Raw genomic sequence first — 21,478 nt, 5'->3', positions numbered from 1 at the left:
CCTTATGAGACTAGCCAGCACTGCGCACAGTGTACATTCTGCAGGAGCAGCTGTCCCCTTGGCCACGCTCTAGCCTAGGGGCTGCAGTTAATTCCCCGCCCTCCTTTCCCAGCTTGGAGGCACATGCCTTACCTTGGAGGTGTTTCTCCACCACCGTGAGCTGCCTTGGCCTGAGCTGGAGGTGCTGGAGTCAGCCTCATGCCCTCCACCGAGGGCCGAGGGTCAGGCCTACTGGGTGATGTTCCTCGTCCTGCACTCAATGCAGCCTCCTGGCCAGTGGGAGCCTCACTGACCCTTTCAGACACCACAGACAGTTCCAGGCCAATCCCGGGGTTCTTGCTGGATGCTCTAGGAGCTTGGACTTCCACCTCTGGGCGCACCTGAGTTGGGCCAGAAATTCCGTCTCTCTGCTCTGGTGGGGCCTCTGTCTGGGTAGGGAGGTCAGATCCTGTCCCCTCTGGCAGGTCCGCCTTCTGGCTCTCTATAGGAAAATAAGCAGAATAACTCTCTCATTTGGAGGAAACTTTCCAAAGAATATGTAGCAGGCCATTCAGTGAACCACGTTTATAACTCTAGGCTGACTGGAAATAACCCGAGTGACCAGCAAGATGGAGCTATTTGACTAAACCAGGGCCACTCAGGCATAAAAAGGAAGAAAGGACTATCTCCATATGTGGCTATGGAGTGATCTCAGGTTATACAGATGGAGAAAACGAAGTGGAGAAGTGTGTGATGTGTTTCTGTTTGTCTAAAGGGAAGCTGTGTGTGTGTGTAAGCACAGACATACATGTGTATAACCACTTATAATGTGGTCTGAAGAGACTTGACCTCAAAGGAAAGATAAGACAAAAATTGTTTTAAATGGTTACAAATGTGGGGGAGAAAATGAGATGCAGGGAACATGCATAGAAGCTAGACTTAGTATAGCTTGTTTTATCAATTCAGCTTTGGCAGCATGTAAATATTATGCAAAAAGTATAAAAGAAAATTAAACTTAAAAAAATCCTTAAAAATTTAAAGCAAAGTGAAATAAACAGCAATATAGAGTGGGATAAACACGAAAAAAAAACTTCAAAAAAAGAGGAAGAAGACATTTCAGCAGTTTTTCAGTAATCACATTTGTTATGGTGGTGATATTTTTACCCTGAAACTGTTGGGTGTCCATGTGGGATAAAGCAAATGGGGCCCTACTCACCTTCCCACGGGCCCCTGAGCTCAGCTTGTACACCTCTGGTGCTCAGCGTGTGCTTTGGTTTTGCTTCTTTCTCTTCCACTTGCTCTTTGTTCTAAAAGAATGACCATAAAACCTATCACTGTCGTCACTGAGGCCACAAACATTTTGTTGAGTACCTACCTTGGGCTTGAAATAGAAACACTTAGGTTATTTCATGTAGTCTCGCAGTAATACTAGAGGGTACGAATTACTATTGTTATTTTAGAGATAAGGACACTGAGGTTTTCCCAAGGTTACCAAGTCCGTTCAAATGGGTTACTGTATTGCAGGTAAGGTGCAGACCTAGTCTCCTATCTAAGTAGACCAGACCTCAAAATACTAGATCAGGCTTGGAAAATAAATTTGAGTCAATTTAGATTAGTCGGTTATGACTATTCCAGTGTTGGCTTGGATTGGATACTGAATCCACGCTTGTAGGGGGAGTGTCACTGTCAATGAATATCTGCCTGGGAGCTAGGTAGGTGGATCCCATGGTTATCTCTTTATAGTAGAGGACCCTTGAGCTAAACTTGATGGATTTAAACCCAGTTTAACCATTTGACAAGATCCTTAACTTCTCTGCCTTTCACTTTTCTCATCTGTGAAATGGGGAGAATATCTAATCACAGAGCAGTGGGAGGATTGAGGGAGTTCATTTGTAGAATTTCTTGAGGAGTTCTCCCAACACAAGGTGATTAGTTCTGGTGATTTTATGCTGTCTGAGACAGATAGAGTGGATCGTGTAGGATGCTCAGAGCCCACACACACAGGCTCTCAGCAGTTCTTCCTTAACTGAATGGTCCACACCAGACCACACCATGCGCTGTGCTCCTGAAATCATCCAGACCGCTCAGTATTTCTGAGTGCAAATATTTCTAGGTGCCCTGACCCTTGTTGGGTCCCCCTGGTGCTTCTGAGTCTTTGACTTTATAGAATAGGACGCTTGAGCCAGACTGGTTGGGTTTAAACCCCATCTAGATTATGGCCCCTAAGATTCCTCCTGGCACTTGTCACAGACCCAGGTCTGGTCTAAGCCCAGAGACTGAAGGCCCTTTCTCCTACCTTGGCCAGAGAGGCCTCAACTGGGAGCGCAGAGTCCAAAAAGAACTAGAGTTTTATTTGGCTTGCACAGCATTTTACATCAAAATTCTAAGCTCCCTTTTGGGCTTAGAGAATTGTTCTACATTTTGATTGTGGCGGTGCTTATTAGTGTATATACATTTGTTAAACTGTGTACTTAAGATGTACATATTTAGTTGTATATATACAGTTTATTGTATGGAAATTATACATTAATAAGACTGATTAGAAAAAATTCTAGGTTTCCAGCTTCTCTTGAAAAAAAAAAAAAAAATCTGATGACCTGTCAACTCCAAGCCCAAAAGGCAAAAATCAGCTGAAGCAATTCCCTCTAACTGGGGCACCACAATCCTCACCTCTCTTGCATGTCTCCCTGACACTAAGGATGAAGGTTAGGTTTGTTACTGAATCAGGTTCAGCTGCTTGTTGCTCAAAAATCAATACTTGAGAGAGGCAAGTGTTGGTAGAAAGTTGCTTTTAATTAGAATGCCAGCAATCTGGGGAGATGGTAGACTCTGTTCCCCCAAAAACCACCTCCAAAGAATCTGCTCAGCCATGCAAGTTTTTAAAAGGGAAGAAGAAAGTAACCTCAGTTGATCTTTGAGGTAAGGAGTCAGAGTCATCCGCATCCCCGACTGTGTGCAGGCTTGTTGTGTAGGCTTGTGGAGGCTACCTTGCTCACAGCTTGTTTACACAGTTAGTTACATTGCCCGATTACTAAAGAAGAAACTAGGGAAGAGATCTGGTCATCTGTTAATTACTTACTCTTCATTTCTAGTTCTTTGATCTACAGAAAGAACCAACATGTTAGGCAAAGGATTGTGTGATTAAAAGATCTGAAAGTGGTGCTTGGGTCAGAGGTGAGTAGAGCATGGAGGTGCCTGGTTTAAGTTTGGTGACAAGATAAAAGGGCGCTCCTACAGGGAGCTCTTTCTTGCCAAATGTTGCTTACAAATCCCCACTTGTCAAAACATCATTCAATTTCTATGGAATTATGGGGGGAAATCCATCTTCTGTAACTCTTTCATGCGGACACAGGGTGCCATATTCCATTCCTATGGGATTAGGGGTCTGTCTGACTTCTGTAAATTCTTCATGCTGACATAGGACACTGTATTTTCAGAGTGAAAATGTTGACATGGATCTGTACCATCTCTTTGCTGACAATTTTAGTTTCCTGCTTACACATACGGGCAGAGCAAGCTACAATTATTCTAATACCCACAAAGTTATAGATTATTATGAACAACAGTATTAATCCCATTCTCTTGAGGCCAGTTCTTGAAATTGCCCTAGCCATAAATTCAGTACTGCTCAAGATGGAGCAGTTCATGGCATGGCTGCAGTCTGGTCAATATGCAGCTGGCCTTTTCCCTCTGGTGGCAGTTATAGTATCTGTGAAACAACTCAGGAGCGTGCATCAGACACTGGGTCTGTGACTCTAGTGTCCTAATCATTAGCTGCTTGAGTCCGCTCTTTTGTGACTCAGCGAGGCCTGGGAGACTTCAGCTTTTTTACAAACAAAAGGTAGGGAGTGCGGAGGGGCCTTTGTAGTTGGGGTGGGAGCGGAGGGCAGTACACAGGGTTCTGCTTGCTTCCAGGTTGGTTCCACTGATTTTCCTACCCTGTGACCACTTCTCTCGTCTTGTTTCCTGTTCATGTCTTTGTGATTCCAGGACAGCAAGTTTTGCCCTCTTAATGGTAACAGCATAACACATGGGAACACTTAATAAGGTTGGCTGTTGTCATCATGATTATCACCAGCATCATCGTGACCTGGATCCCCTGCTCTACAGAGATCTCTCCCTGGGTCTCTTTCTACAGACTCTGTCCTGCCAGCCCCGTAGTTGGGGAACTGGAAGCATTATCACGGCTGCCTCCTACTTCACCTACCAGTAGAGAAAGAGTCAAACAGACTGATTCAAACAGATTGTCCTTTGGCAGACCTTGTGGGGTTCAGACTATCTTCTCCCTCCCCCTGTGTTTGGTAGAGGGAGGTGCATGCACACACACACACACACGCACACACACACACACAGGCAGAGCTGGATTTTGACTTCAAAGCTCAATCTTTTGGTCCTAGCCTTGTTTTGATGTATTCAGAAGAAGGAGGATAAACCCCAAATACCTAGGCACCTTGAGGACTGATGCATTCTGGGCAGTTTGACTGCGATTCTGTACACCCTGGCTGAGCCTGACTCCATCCATGAGATAGCATATGGCTTCCAGTAATAATCTGATCCATTGCTACTACCAAATGAAGTGTCACTGGGCAATCCAGGCCTGAGGAGAAGCTTCATGAAGTCCTGGCAGCCAGCGCTGCCACAAATTGCAATGCCCATACTCTCCTAGGAAATAGAAGAGGATCTCCAGAAAGTCTCCACAATGCACTATTTTCAGCATCCACAGTGTGTTTAAAAGCTGAGGCTCAGTCTCAGCTATTTAATGGCCCCTTTTCTGACACCCTCTGTGAGAAAGCCCTGCCAGCACACAGAAGGAAGCAGAGGTTTCTCACGGGGGTAAGGTAAGGAGCTGACAGCCTAACTGGGAGACTAGATCTAGCCCTGTAGATAGCTACTGACGTGTATATTAAATACAAAGACCAGAAGAGAGATCAGTCATGTTCCAGATCAATCACAGGCAAGAACTGTGGCAAGAAAACAGAAAGTTCCGTGACTTTGCCTTATCCAGAAATGCCTAAATATCTGCAACACGTGTGACAGCTAACTTCACTTATATATGAAGAATTCTTAAAAATCGAGAAAAAGGCAAAAAAAAGAAATGGAAAAGAGGGAAAATGTATGAATTAAAAAAAAAAAGTTTGTTTTAAAAAGATATAACTGATTGCCTTATTTGGATTTTAACTCAAATAAACAAATTTTAAAAGTAAACAAATAAAACATTAGCTGATCAGGGACATTTGAACACTGGTTGGTAACATCAAATTACTGTTTACCTTTAGATATGAAGGGTATCAGGATAATGTTTTTTAAAAGACCCCTTATGTTTTAGATATATTAGCTGAGTTGCATATGGAAGAAATGATCCAATGTCTCAGATTTTCCTTAGATAATCTGGAAAGAGGGAAGTGGGTGGGAAACAGCCTCTAGTTGTGGGCTGATAAGGTTCATTATACTAATCTATTTTTATTCATTTGACATTTTTTATATTAAAAAATTTTTTTTAAAGAAACACATGCATAATAAGATGTTTTCATTTGCCAGACAATGAATGAAAAACTGGAGAATATGCTTTGTTAGCAAAAATAGGAATGCAACAAGCATTCCCGTATGTTACTTAATTAGAATAACTTCTTTGAAGGTTGGTTTGGCTTTATTTATTGTATAAATTTACCCTTTGGCTTCGCATTGTCACTTCTAGGAGTGTGTCATATAGATAAACTCACTATTCCATGGATAGTCACTGCATCATTATTTATAAAAGCTAAAAATGAGAAATAATGTACACAATGATATGGGACTGATTAACAAATTAAGACACATTCTCAAAAATAGAACTCTCTGCAACTTAAAAAACAAGAACAAGAACGCTTTCTAGATATAAATATGAAACAATGCCCAAAATAATGCCCAAAAAAGTTTTAAAATAGTCAAGCCCAGTACAATGTGAATAATATTTTAGTTAAAACAAAACAAAGAGGGTGGTGTGTATACCAATGTGCTTAGAGATTAACAGTCTCTGTCAGGAAGGTTTCACCGGAAATAGGCTCCTATGATTGTTGGGAGAGGAGGGTTGTCCTGGGGACTGGGGGATGAGTAGGAGGGAGAATGATTTTTGCCATGTGCATAAATTAGATTTCTTTTCTTTTTTAAAGCTGAGGTTGGTTATCAGAGTCAGGAGCAGAAGGTCATATCTTCCCTACAGGCTCGACTCTGAGGAGGTGCAGAAAGCAGAAAGCTGCGCGGGAGGGGCCTGCTGTGGAGAAGCTGCAGGCCAGGAGGGAAAGGGGTCTGCAAAGTGACTTCTGGCCTGGCTGGGGGTGGGGAGGAAGGCAAAGTCCTGCAGCCTTGCTCCGGAAAGCCTCAGTCACTGACACAGAGTCAAGCTCAGATTCCATGAGGGGGAGAGCTGCAAAGATCTGAAAGGGTAGCTCCAGGCCATCATCTGCGAGTTGCTAGGTGGCTGACCCTTAGCTGCTCCCAAACAGAGTGTTGCCTTTACACACCTCATACATATGCATACACAGACACCCTGCACCCCAGCCAAGCGTCCTTTAGCCAGTGGATCTGATTATGCAACCCTTGGGAACAGCCACTCCCAGAAATGCCACACCACCCCCAGGCTCTGGCCCCGGCCTGTGTCCCCCGTGGGCCACTGTCAACACTCATCTCCCCACAGGCAGCTGCATACTCCGCCCACTCAGGGACACAGCACAAGGTTGGGGACAGGAAGGGGGGTCTGTGTTTCCGAAGGAGGGACTCTGTCAGGGTAAACTGAGTGCTCCCCACCTCTCGCCCACCCCAGGTGTAAGGAGAGAAGTCCCTGGGATGTCAGATAAGTGTAACTGCCCTCCTCTCCCTGGTGGCTCATTTGTCCCCCACTTTTAGGCGCCCTGCACTGCCCAGGGCCCCACGGTCTTTGCCAGGGCACAAGGGAGAAACCCAAACGTCCTGCCCTGTCTGGAAATCCACCTATGGCCTTTAAGCTTCCATCTCTCCTTTTTCCCATCAACAAGTCATGCAGGAGACACTAGAGGAGACAACAGCACTCCCGCTCTCCGAAGACTAGCTTCCTGTCTGGGCAACCCACCAGGGCCCTGAACCTCCCTTCCAGCCAGAAGGGCACCGGGGCACAGAAGCAGGAACCAACCTCCTCAGGGACGTCGGCCAGGCTTCCCTTCCTCCAGGGGACACTCCCTTGCATGATGAAATCCACCACCTTCGAGTTCTGGAGCACGGCCCCCACCAAAGCTATGGCCTTGTCCACGGCCATCACCATCCGGAAGAGGGCTTCAAGCCTGGCGCCCTGCTGGGCGGCATCCTGCCTCCCGGCCCGCACCAGCTCCAGGACCTCCGGCCACCCAGCCTGAGCATCAGACGGTGGGGAGCGGTCGGCCCCAGCCGGGCCCAGACCGCGGGAAGCCTCCAGCCGGTGCAGGCCTTGCTCCAGGTGGCCCATGCCTCGGTACACACACTGCAGTTTCTCCGTGACGTCTTCTTGGAAATGTAACAGTTTGTCAACCTTCTCATTCAGCATGTTGAGCTTTTTGTCCATAGTGGTTAAGCAGGCCTTGCCCAGCCCCGGTAGCCCCTGGGGCCCCAAACTCTCCTTAGGGGCTCCTGACATCCTGATGAAGACTCTTCAAGAGTGCAGATTCGGAAGAGCCACAGACCTCTGGCTTTCACTTGGGCAGTGGTGTCTGGAAGTTCATTGTTCTTTAGCTAGGGACTGCCTGGGTTGTTCAGGGAGCCCAGAGGACCAGGCTTTCTACAAGCCGTTGCCTTTGCTTATCTCCCACTCTGCTGTGGCCATGAGTGACAGGCTGGGCTTGGCCCAGGCCCTTCTCCTCGGGGCCCCTTTGACATCATGGCAGCATTTAACATTCCTTTCTGAGAGGCTGCTGATGGGCAAATATTTTAAGAATCTGCCCAGGACAGGCAGGCGTTCATGTAGCTGAAACTAAAGGTTAGAAGAAAAGGAATCCTTTAGGTAACGTCCCAAAAGCTGGACTCTATAAGGAACACCAGGGCAGAGTAAGGACTTAAGAGACCCAAAGCACTGAGAAGTACATGGCTCCCACCCAAACCACATACACACCAAATTCACAATAAGAAGCAAGACCAAAACAGGAAGAAATGCGAGGCCATTCAACAGAGTTCTGATCTTTGCCATGATGAAAAAATTTGATTCTTTTGCAAATTAAAAACAAAATTTTGTTGCCCCTACTTTGCTGATACCGCAAAGGTGTTTAGGCTGCTGTAGAGGTGGGTGTGCATGTCCCTCCCCACATGGGGCCCCCAGACACTAATCACTTGTACCTAAAAATAGAAGTGAGGGGCTAGCAAGGGCCTAAGTTACTCCCCAAGCGTCATCATGCAGGCCATGTTCCTTGCAGAGCCCTCTGGGGACCATTTGCCAGCCACCCCTTTCTCCCGCAAGGATGACTACACAGGCATCAGGCATTCAGTCTGTAAACTGCAAAACTGAAACAGACACAGTAGGGCCTCAGAGAGCAAGGGGCCCGTGTTTCCAGTGGTTTCCAAATGTTTTAGCATCAGAAACCCTTGGTTCAAATGAAACTTTCACAGAAACGTCAATAATACAGTAGACAAAAGGACACGCTCAAGCTGACACTAAGGTGGGGGACAAGGGGGCACCCTAGTGCCTGAGGCTGCCAGGGAGCAGTCCACGTGCACCACTTGCCTCCAGGTCTTCATAGAGAGAAAGCAGGGCCAGAGAGGGACTCTGTCCAAGGTGGCCCCAGGCATACAACCTCCTGAGGACAGCGTATCTCTGGTGAAGGCCAGCAGCAGGGAGGTGAGCATTAGCATTCCCTTAAACCCCCTCCTTCTGAATGAAAGCAATTATGAGAATAAATTCGACCTGGAACTCTGACGTCTAAAAGCACCTTGGGATCATTTAGCTTTCTGAAGCTGCAGATGAGTGGTAAATGCAGTGGGCAGCTTGACCACAAACCCCTCGCCACCCTCCTCTGTCAGGACAACTGCCCTTAGCAGCCCATATAGAAAGCCAGACCCGTTTCTCGGAGCACAGACCAGGTGTCATTGGTGGAATGGCCCAGAGCATGCTCCAAAGAGCACTGGTCTATTACATTTATTGTGATTTAAAACACACAGATAAACTGTCCTTGGAAAAAGAAATTTGAGGCACACTGGGCACACAGCTGGGGACTCACTCTGTACCTCAGCAACAGTCATCTGCCACAGGAAGAAATCAGCATCCGACCGGGGACTCACTCCTTCCCCGCACTTCCTGCTGAACACTTCCCTGTGGAACTGCGGTTCCCTGGACCCAACCTTGGGAAATGTCCACCTAGAGAAAGCTCTGGAAGTCTAACACTCAGCACAATGTCCTTCAGTAGGTCCTGATAATCTTTGTGAAAGGAAGTCCCCACAGTCTAAAGAGACAGATGTCGTCTCTGGGAGACCGTTCCTACCAATGCTTGGCACAGGCTGCTTCACTATGACCGCTGCTCTAGAGATCTCAGAGCAGCCTGCTTCCAGGCAAGTCCTGGGTTAATAAAGTCTGGAAAGATATTTTGAAAGTCTAGATGAACACAATGGTCACAAGTAAGTGTCCCAGACATCTATTTATATCAAAAAGCTAATTATTCGAATTGCAAAAGGATTTGCCCCTGGTCTCCCTTAAGCGACAAGTAATTGCAAGTCAGCGGGTTTACTGTGAATGTGTCTGCTGTGTCATCCACTGTTCCAGAACTACTCTGAAGGCCCCTGAGCCCAGAACAGCACCCCTTTGGCTTGCCATGATCCCCAGCACACCAACATGCCTGGGATGTAGGTATTCAAGGCAACTATATAGAAGGAATGAACTAAGGAGGCGCCAATAGGAGCAGGCGGCTGGGCTGATCCCTGGGAGAAAGTGGAAGGAGGAGGCTGCAGCTGGGGTTTCCCAGAACAATCAGATGAGCAGAGGGCAAGAAGCCCTCACAATTCCCAGAAGTAAACTCTAGGAGCCTCTGGGAGAAAGCTCAGAATATGCCGACAGGACAAGTCCTTAGGCCTCCTTGATGAACACCAACTGTGAAGCCCTTTCATTTCTCAGCCTCCAGAAGAAATGAGTTTATGAGCACATCCGTTTTCTGAGGGTGGGTGCATGGCTTCTCTCCAGCTCCCTCAGTTAGAGGGCACAGCAAGAGCCATGGGCAATTCTTTTGGGGCAATGGTGCCTGCCCAGAGAACAGGGGAGGCATTCCACCCACCAAGTCAAGAGAACACAGGTCAGAGAAGAGGCAACCAAGCTGGATGGTCACAGAGTAGCAAGTTCAGTGACACCTCATCTTTCCTGGGTGATGACTGGCAGCCAGTCCACTCCCAGAAAGGCACAGACCTCTGTTTGCCAGAGGCTGTATCAGTGTGCACTGAACCCCAAGAGTCTTCCAATGTCTTTATGGTGATAGCCAGCTTTTCCTGAAGAACCTTAGAGAGGCTTGTGGACCCTGAGATCCCAGTTGGAGGAAGAGGGGAGCAGAAACTCAAGGCTGAGGAGTCCATTCAAAGCCGTGACTCTTCTCTTGCCCCCCATTCCCTGCAGATCACAGATCTGTTTCTGAAGAGATGCAGCGGTCCACAGTACAACAGTGCTATGCTCTGAGGATCATCTGATCCTCAACAGAGCCAAGCGATCAACAAGCCTCAACCCACCAGCCAGGTTTCAGTGCCTTATTCTGAAATATGCACAGAAAAAAGGGATCACCAGGTATTCAGAGAAAGCTCCCAAGATAAAAAGGGGAGCCCAAACAAATAAACAGAAATATATTGTGGCAGAAACAGGGAACAAAGAAACAAGAAAGTTTCAAAAAAGGCTCTCATTAGTAACCACAGAAAAGTGTGAAAGATTCTTCCATCCATTGAAAAAGAAGAGAGTACTGTGGAAAAAGAACAAGCATAGAATAAAAGGTCTTGGGAATTACAAATATGAATGTTAACATTTAAAAATCCAATACAGGGATAGGAAGATATTATCTTATCTGGAATAAGATAATATTCCAGAAAACAGAACTGAAAGCTGAAGATGTGTACAATAGGAGAAAAAAGAAAGAGAGACAGTGGATTAAGCTGGTCCTACATCTAATTAACTGGAGTTCAGGTGGAGAAAGGAAAGAAAGAGGAAAGGAATTTATCAAAGAAATACTACAGACATTATGAAATATAATAGAGTTAAAGACATGTAAAATGTTACGAGTATGGGGCCTAGGGTCAGATGACCAGGATTTAACTCCTGCCTCTGCCTGTTATTAGGCAGGATCGTGGGCCAGTTTATTTAACCTCTCTCAGTCTGTACTTCCTGGAGTGTAACATAATAGCAATGCACATGCTTCATGGAGTTGTCAGGAGGGTCATTTGAGAATGCTTGGGAGGCGCCTGGAACGAAGCTTGGCACACAGTGAGTGCTCAGATGTTAGCCATCAGTACAATGCCAGCCACGGGGCAAAAGGGGAACAGAAGGAATCAGAGTCTCCAAGAAAATCGGAGTCCAGGAAAGAATGAAATCAAAATACACGATTACAGGGAGACTGGCGTGGAGCTCTGTGATGACCAAGAGGGGTGGGATGGGACCAGGGGAGGGAGGCAAAAGAGGAAAGGGTTATATACATAATGACTGATTTGCGTTGTTGTACAGCAGAAATCAACACAGCATTGTAAAGCAATATCTTCCAACTAAAAAATTAAAAAAAAATTTTTAAGTACATGATTGAATTTTCAATGAATAATATTTATATAGGAGCCTGGATAGCTCAGTTGGTAGAGCATCAGACTTTTGGGTTTCCTTGGTAGTTCAGCTGGTAAGGAATCTTCCTGCAATGCAGGAGACCCTTGTTGGATTTCTGGGTCGGGAAGATCCCCTGGAGAAGAGAATGGCAATTCTCTCCAGTATTCTTGGGTTTCCCTGGTGGCTCAGATAGTAAAGAATCTGCCTGCAATGTGGGAGACCTGGGTTCAACTCCTGGCTTGGGAAGATCCCCTGGAGAGAGCATGACAACCCACTGCAGCATTCTTGCCTGGAGAATCCCCATGGACAGAAGAGCCTGGCGGGCTACAGTCCATGGCGTCACAAAGAGTCAGACAGTGGCTAAGCACAGCACACACATTATAATGTTACATTATATATGTATTATATTATGCCATAATAAAGTAAATACTGTATTAAGTTAAAGCAGTGATATATAATATTATGAGAGTTGTAAAGGGAAAATGGAGAGAGCTAAATCTTCATTTCTCTTAAAAGGAAATCCATACATAATGAACAAAATTGATGAGGAGAGAATTGGAAGCAAACACCAGAAAGAACTGCTCAAAGACTTCATTGTGTTTGCTGCTGGGGAGCAGGATGGGAAGTAGGTTTTGCGGAGCTCACAGGTACAACATCTGGGGGAGGCCAACGTGGTAGAATTTGCATGTTTGTGGACTCATAACAAGTGTGGCAGCACAAGGCAGTGAAGGGTCTTGTTCTAACAAAGTCAAATAAGACAATTTTCTGAGAGATGGAGGCCACGTATCTTGAGGCCACATATATACAAGTAGGTAAGTGCACCTAAGTGCCCGTAAGGGCCAGCTGGAACTTACTTAACCTCCCTGAACACAGTGTTCTTCATTTGTAAAAGGGGCTCATAACAGTGCAATAGCCTCAGGGCTATTTGAGTATTCAGATAAGCAAAACACTCAGCACAGCACTTGGCACACAGTAAGTACATGAAAACAGTAGAGATTGGAACTCACCACCCCTCACCATCCCAGCCCAGACGGACAGCCCACCAGCACGGCAGCCTACTCAGTCACCTCATTGTGGGGTAGGGGCAGGGGACAAGGGTGTGTCTTCCCAAACCTAAATCAGCTCCCCCAGCCACCTGACCTCCCCCAGGCCACCACCCCGCATGCACCACTCATGATGTGCAACCAGAAAGGGCAAACACGTCCTCCACGAAGCTGCACTTACTCCCGAAAGGAAACCAGGGATGAAACAGAACCTCAGAAAGTCTCGCAGGGTTCAACGTGGACAACTTTGGGGTTAGCTGCCCCTTGGCCTTGTCTGCCCACCACATCGGGAAAGGCCTGTGCTGACCACCCCCAGGCTGTACTCATCAACCAAAAGTTTCTGCTGATGGAGTTTCTTGGTCCAAGAGGACTCAGATTCACTGAGGCTCCCTTTGTCCTGTGAACCTAATAGTTGTTACTTGGGTTCCTACTTCAAAGCAGACCGGCCTGCTTACCGCAAATATCTGGGTGTAATTCGACGCCCGCTGCTGGCCTCTGGCGCTGGGACTGAGAAGTGCCGGAGTGAGGCACAGCGTCCTGTCCTGCTGCTGCGGCCGTGCCAGCCCAGTGTTTACTCTGCTTAGAGATGCCCGACTGCCCGGAGCCCAGGGAACGAGGTGGGCTGGCCAGGATGGCTTCTCTAGAACTCGGGCTGCAGCGATAAGCCTGGCATTTCCGCTTATCTCTGAGCCTGCCCCGGGCCCCAGAGGCATCCAGAGGCTTCACTTGGTTATCTGCTTTGCTAGGCGGTATCTGGCTTCCTGGGGGCCTACTTCCTGCATCACTTAGCTGAGTGTCCAGTGTGAAACAAACGCTGTGTGGTCCAACAACAGAAAAAAGAAGGGATTGAGTCCTCAGACAGAGCTGACCTGAGTTCAAAATCCAGAACCTGGGTGCAGGGGCCAGAAGAAGAGCTAAGACTCCTTGCCTTCCAGCAGCCCTCCAGGACAGAGCAAAGCCCTGGACAGCAATAGAACAGGTTGCTTTCTTCATGGGGGCTGCTCACATCCAGGCTGGGAGGGATCAGTAATTGCCTCTTTAAGTAAAACTACTCAAGAAGCAATGAAGATATCTGGAGCCTCAAAGACTGGGACATGCTGCAGTGAAGAGAAGGCCATGAGCGGTGGCTTCTGCTGAATGAGATGCCTGCTCCAACTCAGCTGTTACCCTCAGGGAGGCTCCTTGGACAGATCTACCCAGAGTGCTCTGGGGGAGGCCAAACCCTCCACATGCCCTGGCATGCATCCACAGACAGACAGACATATATGCACACATATCACTCCAGGGCCCAATTCACCTGGCCTGACTGACAGCAATCAGAGTAGGGGGTGCAGGTTTTTGATATTTAGCTTGCTTTCTTGAACCTGACCATGGGCAGATTCTGTACTAAGTACTTTAAATGCAAATGTCTTATTTAGACTTTGCTACAAACCTATAGTGTGGGTTTCCCAGGTGGTTCAGTGGTAAAGAATCTGCCTGCCAATGCAGGAGACTCGGGAGACTTGGGTCCAATCCCTGGACCTGGAAGAGCTCCTGGAGGAGGAAACCCACTCCAGTATTCTTGTCTGGAAAATCCCATGGACAGAGGAGCCTGGTAGACTACAGTCTGCAGGGTTGCAAAGAGTCAGACATGACTGAGGGACTGAGAAGGCATGTACAACCCTATAGGGTAGATTACTATTTATCACCTCATTTTACAGAGGGAGATCAATCTAAAGAACTTAAGGGGCTCCCCCAAGGCCACACAGTCAGAAAACAGTGGAGCCAGAATTCCAACCCAGGTTGATAACTCACACCACTCTGCCACTTTCAGAGACAGGAGGAACTTCAGAGACTGTAAGGGTCAACCACATCATTTTGTAGATGTACAGTCTGAGATCTGGAGAGGAGAAGGGGCTTTTTAAAGGCCACCGAGTAAGTCAAAGGCAAAGACCGGACCAAACTGTTGCCCTCAGAGTGACCATGGAAATCTCCACCCTGCTTGCTGGATTTGAGAATGGTGTGTGTGTCATGAAATTGGCCTCTGCCCACAGGCTCATCCTGGACAGTTGTCTGAGGAGATGGGGCGTGGGGGTGGGGGGACTGGGCACAGGGTTGGGGCCCCTAGATATTATAATAGTTACTTATTCTTTTGTAGAAAATCATCTACTGCTTATCTCATCTGCCTACCCAGAAAGATACCAAAAGTCCTGCCAGGATGAATCCAGGAATTGCACTTAGGAATAAAACCAGAGGCAAGTTGGGAGCTCTGAAGAAGCAGAGACGGAAACGACAGCTTCATGACAGGCCTGGGCCTCAGGGACCCTCCTCGCTAGCTCTCAGGTGGCTGGTGGGGTTGCTCCCAGATCTCACTGTCTTCTGTAGGCAGCATTTCTACCCCTGGTTGAAGCTTTTCACTTTGTAAACTCCTTTCTCACATGCCTAGTCAAAATTGTTCCCAGCCGAGCATGGTCAGATGGAATAAGCCTGAAAATATCAGAGAAGAACAAAAAGGACCCTCATAAATCAAATCCGCACTAGCAGCTATTAATTCATTCAACATGTCCAGAGCAACACTTATTTAGGAAATAAAGGACTATTATTTATCAAGCATTTCTATGTGTCAGGCACTGTGCTACATTGTCACATAAATTACTTTTGCCCCCACAACAATTCTAAGACAAAGAAACTATATCCCCATTTCACAGGTGAGTAAACTGAGGCTTGGGATGACAAAGTCACTTTCCAAAGTCTGTGTTCAGTTCAGTTCAGTTCAGTTGCTCAGTCATGTCCCACTCTTTGCGACCCTATGGACTGTAGCATGCCAAGCTTCCAAGTCCATCACCAACTCCTGGAGCTTACTCAAACTCATGTCCATCGAGTTGGTGATGCCATCCAACCATCTCATCCTCTGTTGTCCCCTTCTCCTCCTGCTTTCAATCTTTCTCAGCAACAGGGTCTTTTCAAGTAAGTCAGTTCTTTGCATCACATGGCCAAAGTATTGGAGTTTCAACTTCAGCATCAGTCCTTCCAATGAATATTCAGGACTGATTTCCTTTAGGATGGACTGGTTGGATCTCCTTGCTGTCCAAGGGACTCTCAAGAGTCTTCTCCAACACCACAGTTCAAAAGCATCAATTCTTCGGTGCTCAGCTTTCTTTATAGTCCAACTCTCCCATCCATACACGACTACTGGAAAAACCATATCTTTGACTAGACAGACTTTTATTGTAAGTGTGTCTATTGTAAGTGTGTAAGACCCTGTATATCAATGCAGGCAGCCAAACTCCCAAGCCTGCTTACAGCCGGAGGAGTCTAATTGGAACATCTTGTCTAGAACCCGATTTTCTCTAGGGGGCTGCATTTTCCAACTGCTAATTTAGAAACACAATTTTATTTGCAAGTTGGAACTAGGCCAATAAGCTTCATGCCAACATATTGTACTGCCTGTCGGCTCATACTGGTAAGGTGTCCCCACCTGCCAAGCGCTTTGATGTGTGCTCACACTTACACTCATCTAAGTTGCATGGATTATGATTCTTATTTTCCTCAAGAAGAGACTGAGGGTCCCAGGGAGAGTCAGTGCAGAGCTGGCCATGGCCCCAGGGCCTGTGTTCACTATAGTAGGTAGGGTTTCTGGCCACACACACACACACACACACACACTCACTTTGAGACCCCTAACACACCTGGCTTGACAGGAATCAGAGAAAGAGTTGCAGGCTTTTTATATTAGCCCTGAGCCTGACCATGGCAGACACTGTGCTAAGCACTTTAACAGCAATATCTTATTTAAACCCTTTGCTGTGCTGATACCTGTGAGCTCAGGGTGGAAAGTCTGGGTGGAAGCAAGGGTAACACACTGGAACAACAGAGAAGACGGGACAGCCACTAACTGCTGGGTGTGAGGGATGTGGGTGGGATAGGGCAAAATCATGTGATGTACCAGTGTTCCCAGGCCTCCCGTATCTGATAAAAAAGCAGCCCACCTTCATCTGCTCAAATTCTCAGTCCTCAATCTGTCCCTATCCTCTGAGGAGAGCTTGGTCTCAGGATTTTTCCTGTCAAATCTAAAGAATGGGTGGAATCTGAGGTCTGCAGGAGAGAATTTGGTGAGCTGGGTAGCAAAGCACCAAGAAGGGGAAGGAAAGAGGGGGCTTCAGACCGGGAGCAGGGTTTGGGGTTGGGGAGCAGCAGACCTGAGGCAGCCCCATGATGCAAGAGAACGGGTGAGAGAAGGAGGGAGGGTTTGGAAAACTGTGCTGCTGACTGTGGAGGGTCACTGGGAATAGTAAGTAGGAATGGCAGAGTGGCCTGCCTTCCATGGGCCCAAGTCTCTGCAGAAACTTGGTTACTTGATGTCAACCAATTCAGAGTGTAAGTGGGAGGTAAAGAAATTGGAAACAAATTTTAGCAAAGTGAAAGGACTTCTTGGTGGGAACCGGACTTGAGCTGAGCCTTGAAGGATGGGTGAGATTCAGGCAGGCCAGGGAAAGGTGAGGGCATGGAGTGAACAGAGCTCCAGATAGTCTGGCAGATGGGAGTGACAGTGCAGATACTAGTCTTGGGCCAGGAGGTGTCAATGGAGGCCCAAATGATCCAGCAGGCAGGACTCTTAAGAAAGTGGACCTGGAAAGTCAAGCAGAGACATTTAGACCCAAGGGGCAAGATAAAGGGACAATAATCCTGTGGAATGTTTTTAGGTGGGAAATAACATAGTAAAATTCGTGTCTAAGACTGAACAGATTGATTACCTAGAGGTAGGAGGGACTGACTCAGAGGGGACACAGAGCCACTTCTGGGATGTTGGAGATGTTTTATATGTGCATACAGGTCTGTAGTATTCAATCCAAAAGGCTATAAGATTTGTGCATTGTTCTGTATGCCTTACCAAGTTCTGTTAGTATGGAAAAAAAGGGAGGAAGGAGGAACCAGTGGATCTGATGGAATGTAAATGGATTGGGAGGGCACAGGATTGTCATCCACACAGAAACTAAAAGCAGCAAGTGTTTACCAGTTCTGGGATGTATGCTGTTGCCAAAACACATTAGCGCTAAGGAAGTGGAATGACATCTGAGAGAACAAGTCTTTGAAACTCCTTTCATAAATGCTGACTGATGCTCTGAGGCCCTCATTCCACCTCCACTTCCCCACCGCCATGCCTGCAACCAAAGCAGGACCCCTCCTCACTGTACAGGGTCAGACACTCTGAGGATCTATGGTGTTCCTCCCAGATCCAATAGGTGAAGGTTTCACCCCAAAAGCAGGTTGCAAAACAGCCAAGTACAGACATTAGAATCCCATTTTTGTTTAAAATATACATATATGCCAATATGGTTAATTCTGCATCAGAGAATTGCAGATGATCTTTCTTTTCTATATTTCATTTATATAATTATTCTAACTTTTAAGTGTATTATTTGTGGGTTTTTTTTTTTTTTTTCTGTAATAGTCATGATTCATCTGGACCCACAGGAATTATTCTAGACAACAATATGCACAAGTGAGAGGTTAATTGACCAAGAACAGACTCCCCCAGGAACCCAGCTGACAGAAAATGACATTTAGTAACCTTATAGAGAGGTCAGACCTCGATTGCTTAACCTTAAATTAACATGATTGCTTAACCTTAAATGAACACAACAAATGTATATGTAACAGATTCAGGACTCCTCAGAAACAGTAAACCCCCAGGGATAGAGAAAGGATTCCTCTTTGCACTGATTTTTAAATAGATTTTTGCCCCCTTCCGACTTGGAAACAAACATTCCAGACTACACATGCAACTCATTAAACTACAGTAGAATTAATTTGGGAATTTTTTTAGAGCAAAGTTGGCAAACATCTGCAAACAATCAACTACAGCATTCTCAAATGATTTGAGCCTTAAGTACGACTAATCACAGCAATGTTTGAAAATAAAATAGTTTTGAAGTCTGAATTACACATGTAATTCCCTGATAGCTGCACAAAACCAAAGACAAATCCATGCACTTAAGATTGTTAGTTTTTACTATTGTCTGCTTTTGGTCAGACTCTAAATGTGTTTTCTGGAGGGTCTACATGCCCTTAAGGCACCTGCTGAAAACACACACACACCACCAGTTTACCATCTGCACTTACATACCACCTTCCATCCATGGATCCCGAGCGGTCTATCAGAAATGCTGTTTTCATAAGTCCCCTGTCAGATGCGTATTGTTCCCTCCATCTTACATGCAGATAAACCTAAACATGCAGGCAGTTAAGTGGCTTGTCAACAGTCAGAACCCAAGACAAAATCCATGCAAGCCACTCTCTGGTCTCCCTTCCTCTGCTGACCGTGCCTTTGAGCCTTCTTGTTGGCCCTGGTTTAAATCATGCACGCAGACCACTGTTTCCCTGGTGATGGAGGTGGCATTCTATGTCCTGCCCTGAATCTGGCCTGGGGCCCTAGCGGCACCGCATTTAGCCACAAGTGCATCAGCCATGCGTGAGTGGGGACAGCTTGGCTCCTTGGAAACCTAAGTGGCATGTGTCAGCTGGCACCAGCCTGCAGAGAGCCACTCCAGGCCACCCTGCTAACTCCTCCATCACTAGCCCAGAGCAACCCATAATGAAGGCAATGACGTCTCTCTGGGAGCTGGATGAACAAATGGGAACAGCTCAAAGGCAAACTCTCTGGCTCGGCTCCTGTCCAGCCCTCAGAGAGAAATAATCCTTACATGCCTGGGAACCAGGCCCCCAGACCAGTCCAGCCCTCCCTCTGTTCATTTCTATGGACAAAGTGTCATGGTCACAGATTACATTCCTGATAGGCAACTGAATTTACACTTCCAGTCTCCAGTTGCAGTGTTTATTTTTACGGTCCATTTATTAACGTGTCCTGGAATGACCATTCAGAATCACCTCTAGAAAAATAAGAAAGTCACTGGGGCATCCACCAGGTAATAAGAGTTATCACCTGAAAAGAGTTTCTCTGATGATTGCAGTCACTCTTAGAAATTAGGGGTGGAGATTTTGTGTGTGTGTGTGTGTGTGTGAACTCTGTCATTTGGCAAAAAAATCAATTAAATCAATTTTAGCTCCTTCATTAACCTTACTGGATGGTCAGGTGCGTTTATGAACCAGAGGCTGGGTTAACCACCCCTCTTTCTTGTGTTCTCCCAAAGCACCACAAATGTCTTCCTATCAGATCCTAAAAGTGGTAACAGTTCTGTCAAGCATTCACCTCGTGCAAGGTAAAAGCCAGCACTGTATATTTTTTAAATTCTAAGTATTACCATTAATATTCTCATTTACATAAGGAAACTGGCCTAGAGAGCTCACAAAGTCACCTGTGATTGCCATAAAAAGTTACCACAAACTTAATGGCTTAAAACAACAGAAACTTATTCTCTCGCAGTTCTGGAGGCCAGAAGTCTGACACTAATATCACTGGGCCAAACCAAGGTGTCAGCAGGGCTATGCTTTCTCCAGAGGCTCCAGGAGAAAATCATTCCTTCCCTTCCTAGCTTCTGGTAGCAGCTGGCGTTTCTTGGTTTCTGGTCAATCACTGCACTCTGTTTCCACGATCACACTGCCTTCCTAATCCTTCTGTGCATGTGTCAGATCCCCTGCCTCCCTTGCATGATGATATATGTGACCGTATTTAGGTCTCACCTGGATAATCCAAGATAATCTTCCCATCTTGAGGTTCTTAATCACATTTTCAAAGTTCTTTTTCACCATAAAAAGTAACATTCACAGGTTCCAGAGATGAGGATGTGAATACCTTTTGGGGGGGCCATCGTCTACCCTCCCAGTGAGGTTTCTCTTCTCACGCAGTCATGAGGGCTCACTGGCTGAGTGGTGAATCTGTGGCACAGAGGCCAGAGCTCAAACTTTGGTGTTAGGCAGACCCAGGTTTGAAGCTTAGCTCTACCACGTACTGTCTGACTTTAAACAAGTACCTTAACCTCTCTAAATCTAATGTGTGGGACTATTTTGAGGATTAAATGAGATAATAAAAATGAAATGCATATAACAGTGCCTAACATAGCTTAGTGCTCAATGAATTTGTTAAAAGCAGAGTGTAAGCTGGAGTTGTGATCCAACCTTACATAGGTGAGCACAGATTTCTACAGATGAAGAAATGTGAAAGCGGGGAGTGGAGGGAGTGGGGGTGTATAGGGGTATCATTCTGCCACAGAGTCAAGGAAAGTGTGTATTTTTGTCATAGATATTCTTATACACTATTATAAAGAGGATTCATCTGAAAATTAACACTGATTTTTTTTTGAGGTTAAATTGATTCCAGTTTCAAGACCTATAACAAAAAGAATAAGGAATAAATCAAGAACTTAAAACATGGTGAATAAACCAGAAAAACAGTCAGGGAATAGCAGGAAAAGAACAGTAGGAAAAAAATAAGGATGTTTTAAGCCTGGACATTTGTTATTAGTACATTTGAGAGATGACATTCAAGCTGATTTGCCTTCTTAGCTGTGAGCAAAATAACTGTTATTTGATTTTGTTCCATTCACTACCCGAGGTAGGATAATATGAATTTTAATAAAGAAGTTTTAGTATCGTACCTCTAAATATTATTACATATTATGATCTGTTCAATTTGCTGTATTTCATCCAGCCACTTTTTTTCAGTTTAATTCACTGGGATTCTTTATAGTTATGACAAGGATTTCTCAGTTTGAGTGGAAAGCATGCTAAGGGTCAAAGAAACAGGAAAGTAATAGATTTTGTCTTTTTGGGA

The 21,478-nt window shown here is 46.0% G+C and overlaps 1 protein-coding gene across 6 annotated transcripts in view; it reads right to left on the bottom strand.

Annotated features, from left to right (window-relative positions):
* Window positions 1-19,282, bottom strand: part of MYLK3 (myosin light chain kinase 3) — a 57,149-nt gene extending 37,867 nt beyond the window's left edge. Inside the window, exons 1-4 of one of the 6 annotated variants that reach the window (XM_027513704.1) lie at window positions 13,224-13,291; window positions 7,124-7,933; window positions 1,196-1,286; window positions 133-481 (exon numbers count right to left, since the gene is read on the bottom strand). In XM_027513704.1, the coding sequence (XP_027369505.1) occupies window positions 133-481; window positions 1,196-1,286; window positions 7,124-7,600 (917 nt within the window). In that variant the 5' untranslated portion in view covers window positions 7,601-7,933; window positions 13,224-13,291. Of the gene's footprint in view, window positions 1-132; window positions 482-1,195; window positions 1,287-7,123; window positions 11,665-13,223; window positions 14,244-18,870 lie in introns of those variants that run through there. The other 5 variants (XM_027513708.1, XM_027513706.1, XM_027513707.1 and 2 more) reach the window with 5 other exon arrangements.
* Between the last annotated feature and the right edge of the window lie 2,196 nt (window positions 19,283-21,478).

Source organism: Bos indicus x Bos taurus, chromosome 18, assembly GCF_003369695.1.
Source record: "Bos indicus x Bos taurus breed Angus x Brahman F1 hybrid chromosome 18, Bos_hybrid_MaternalHap_v2.0, whole genome shotgun sequence".
Classification (NCBI taxonomy): Eukaryota; Metazoa; Chordata; class Mammalia; order Artiodactyla; family Bovidae; genus Bos; species Bos indicus x Bos taurus.
This window is presented reverse-complemented; position numbering and strand designations above follow the sequence as displayed.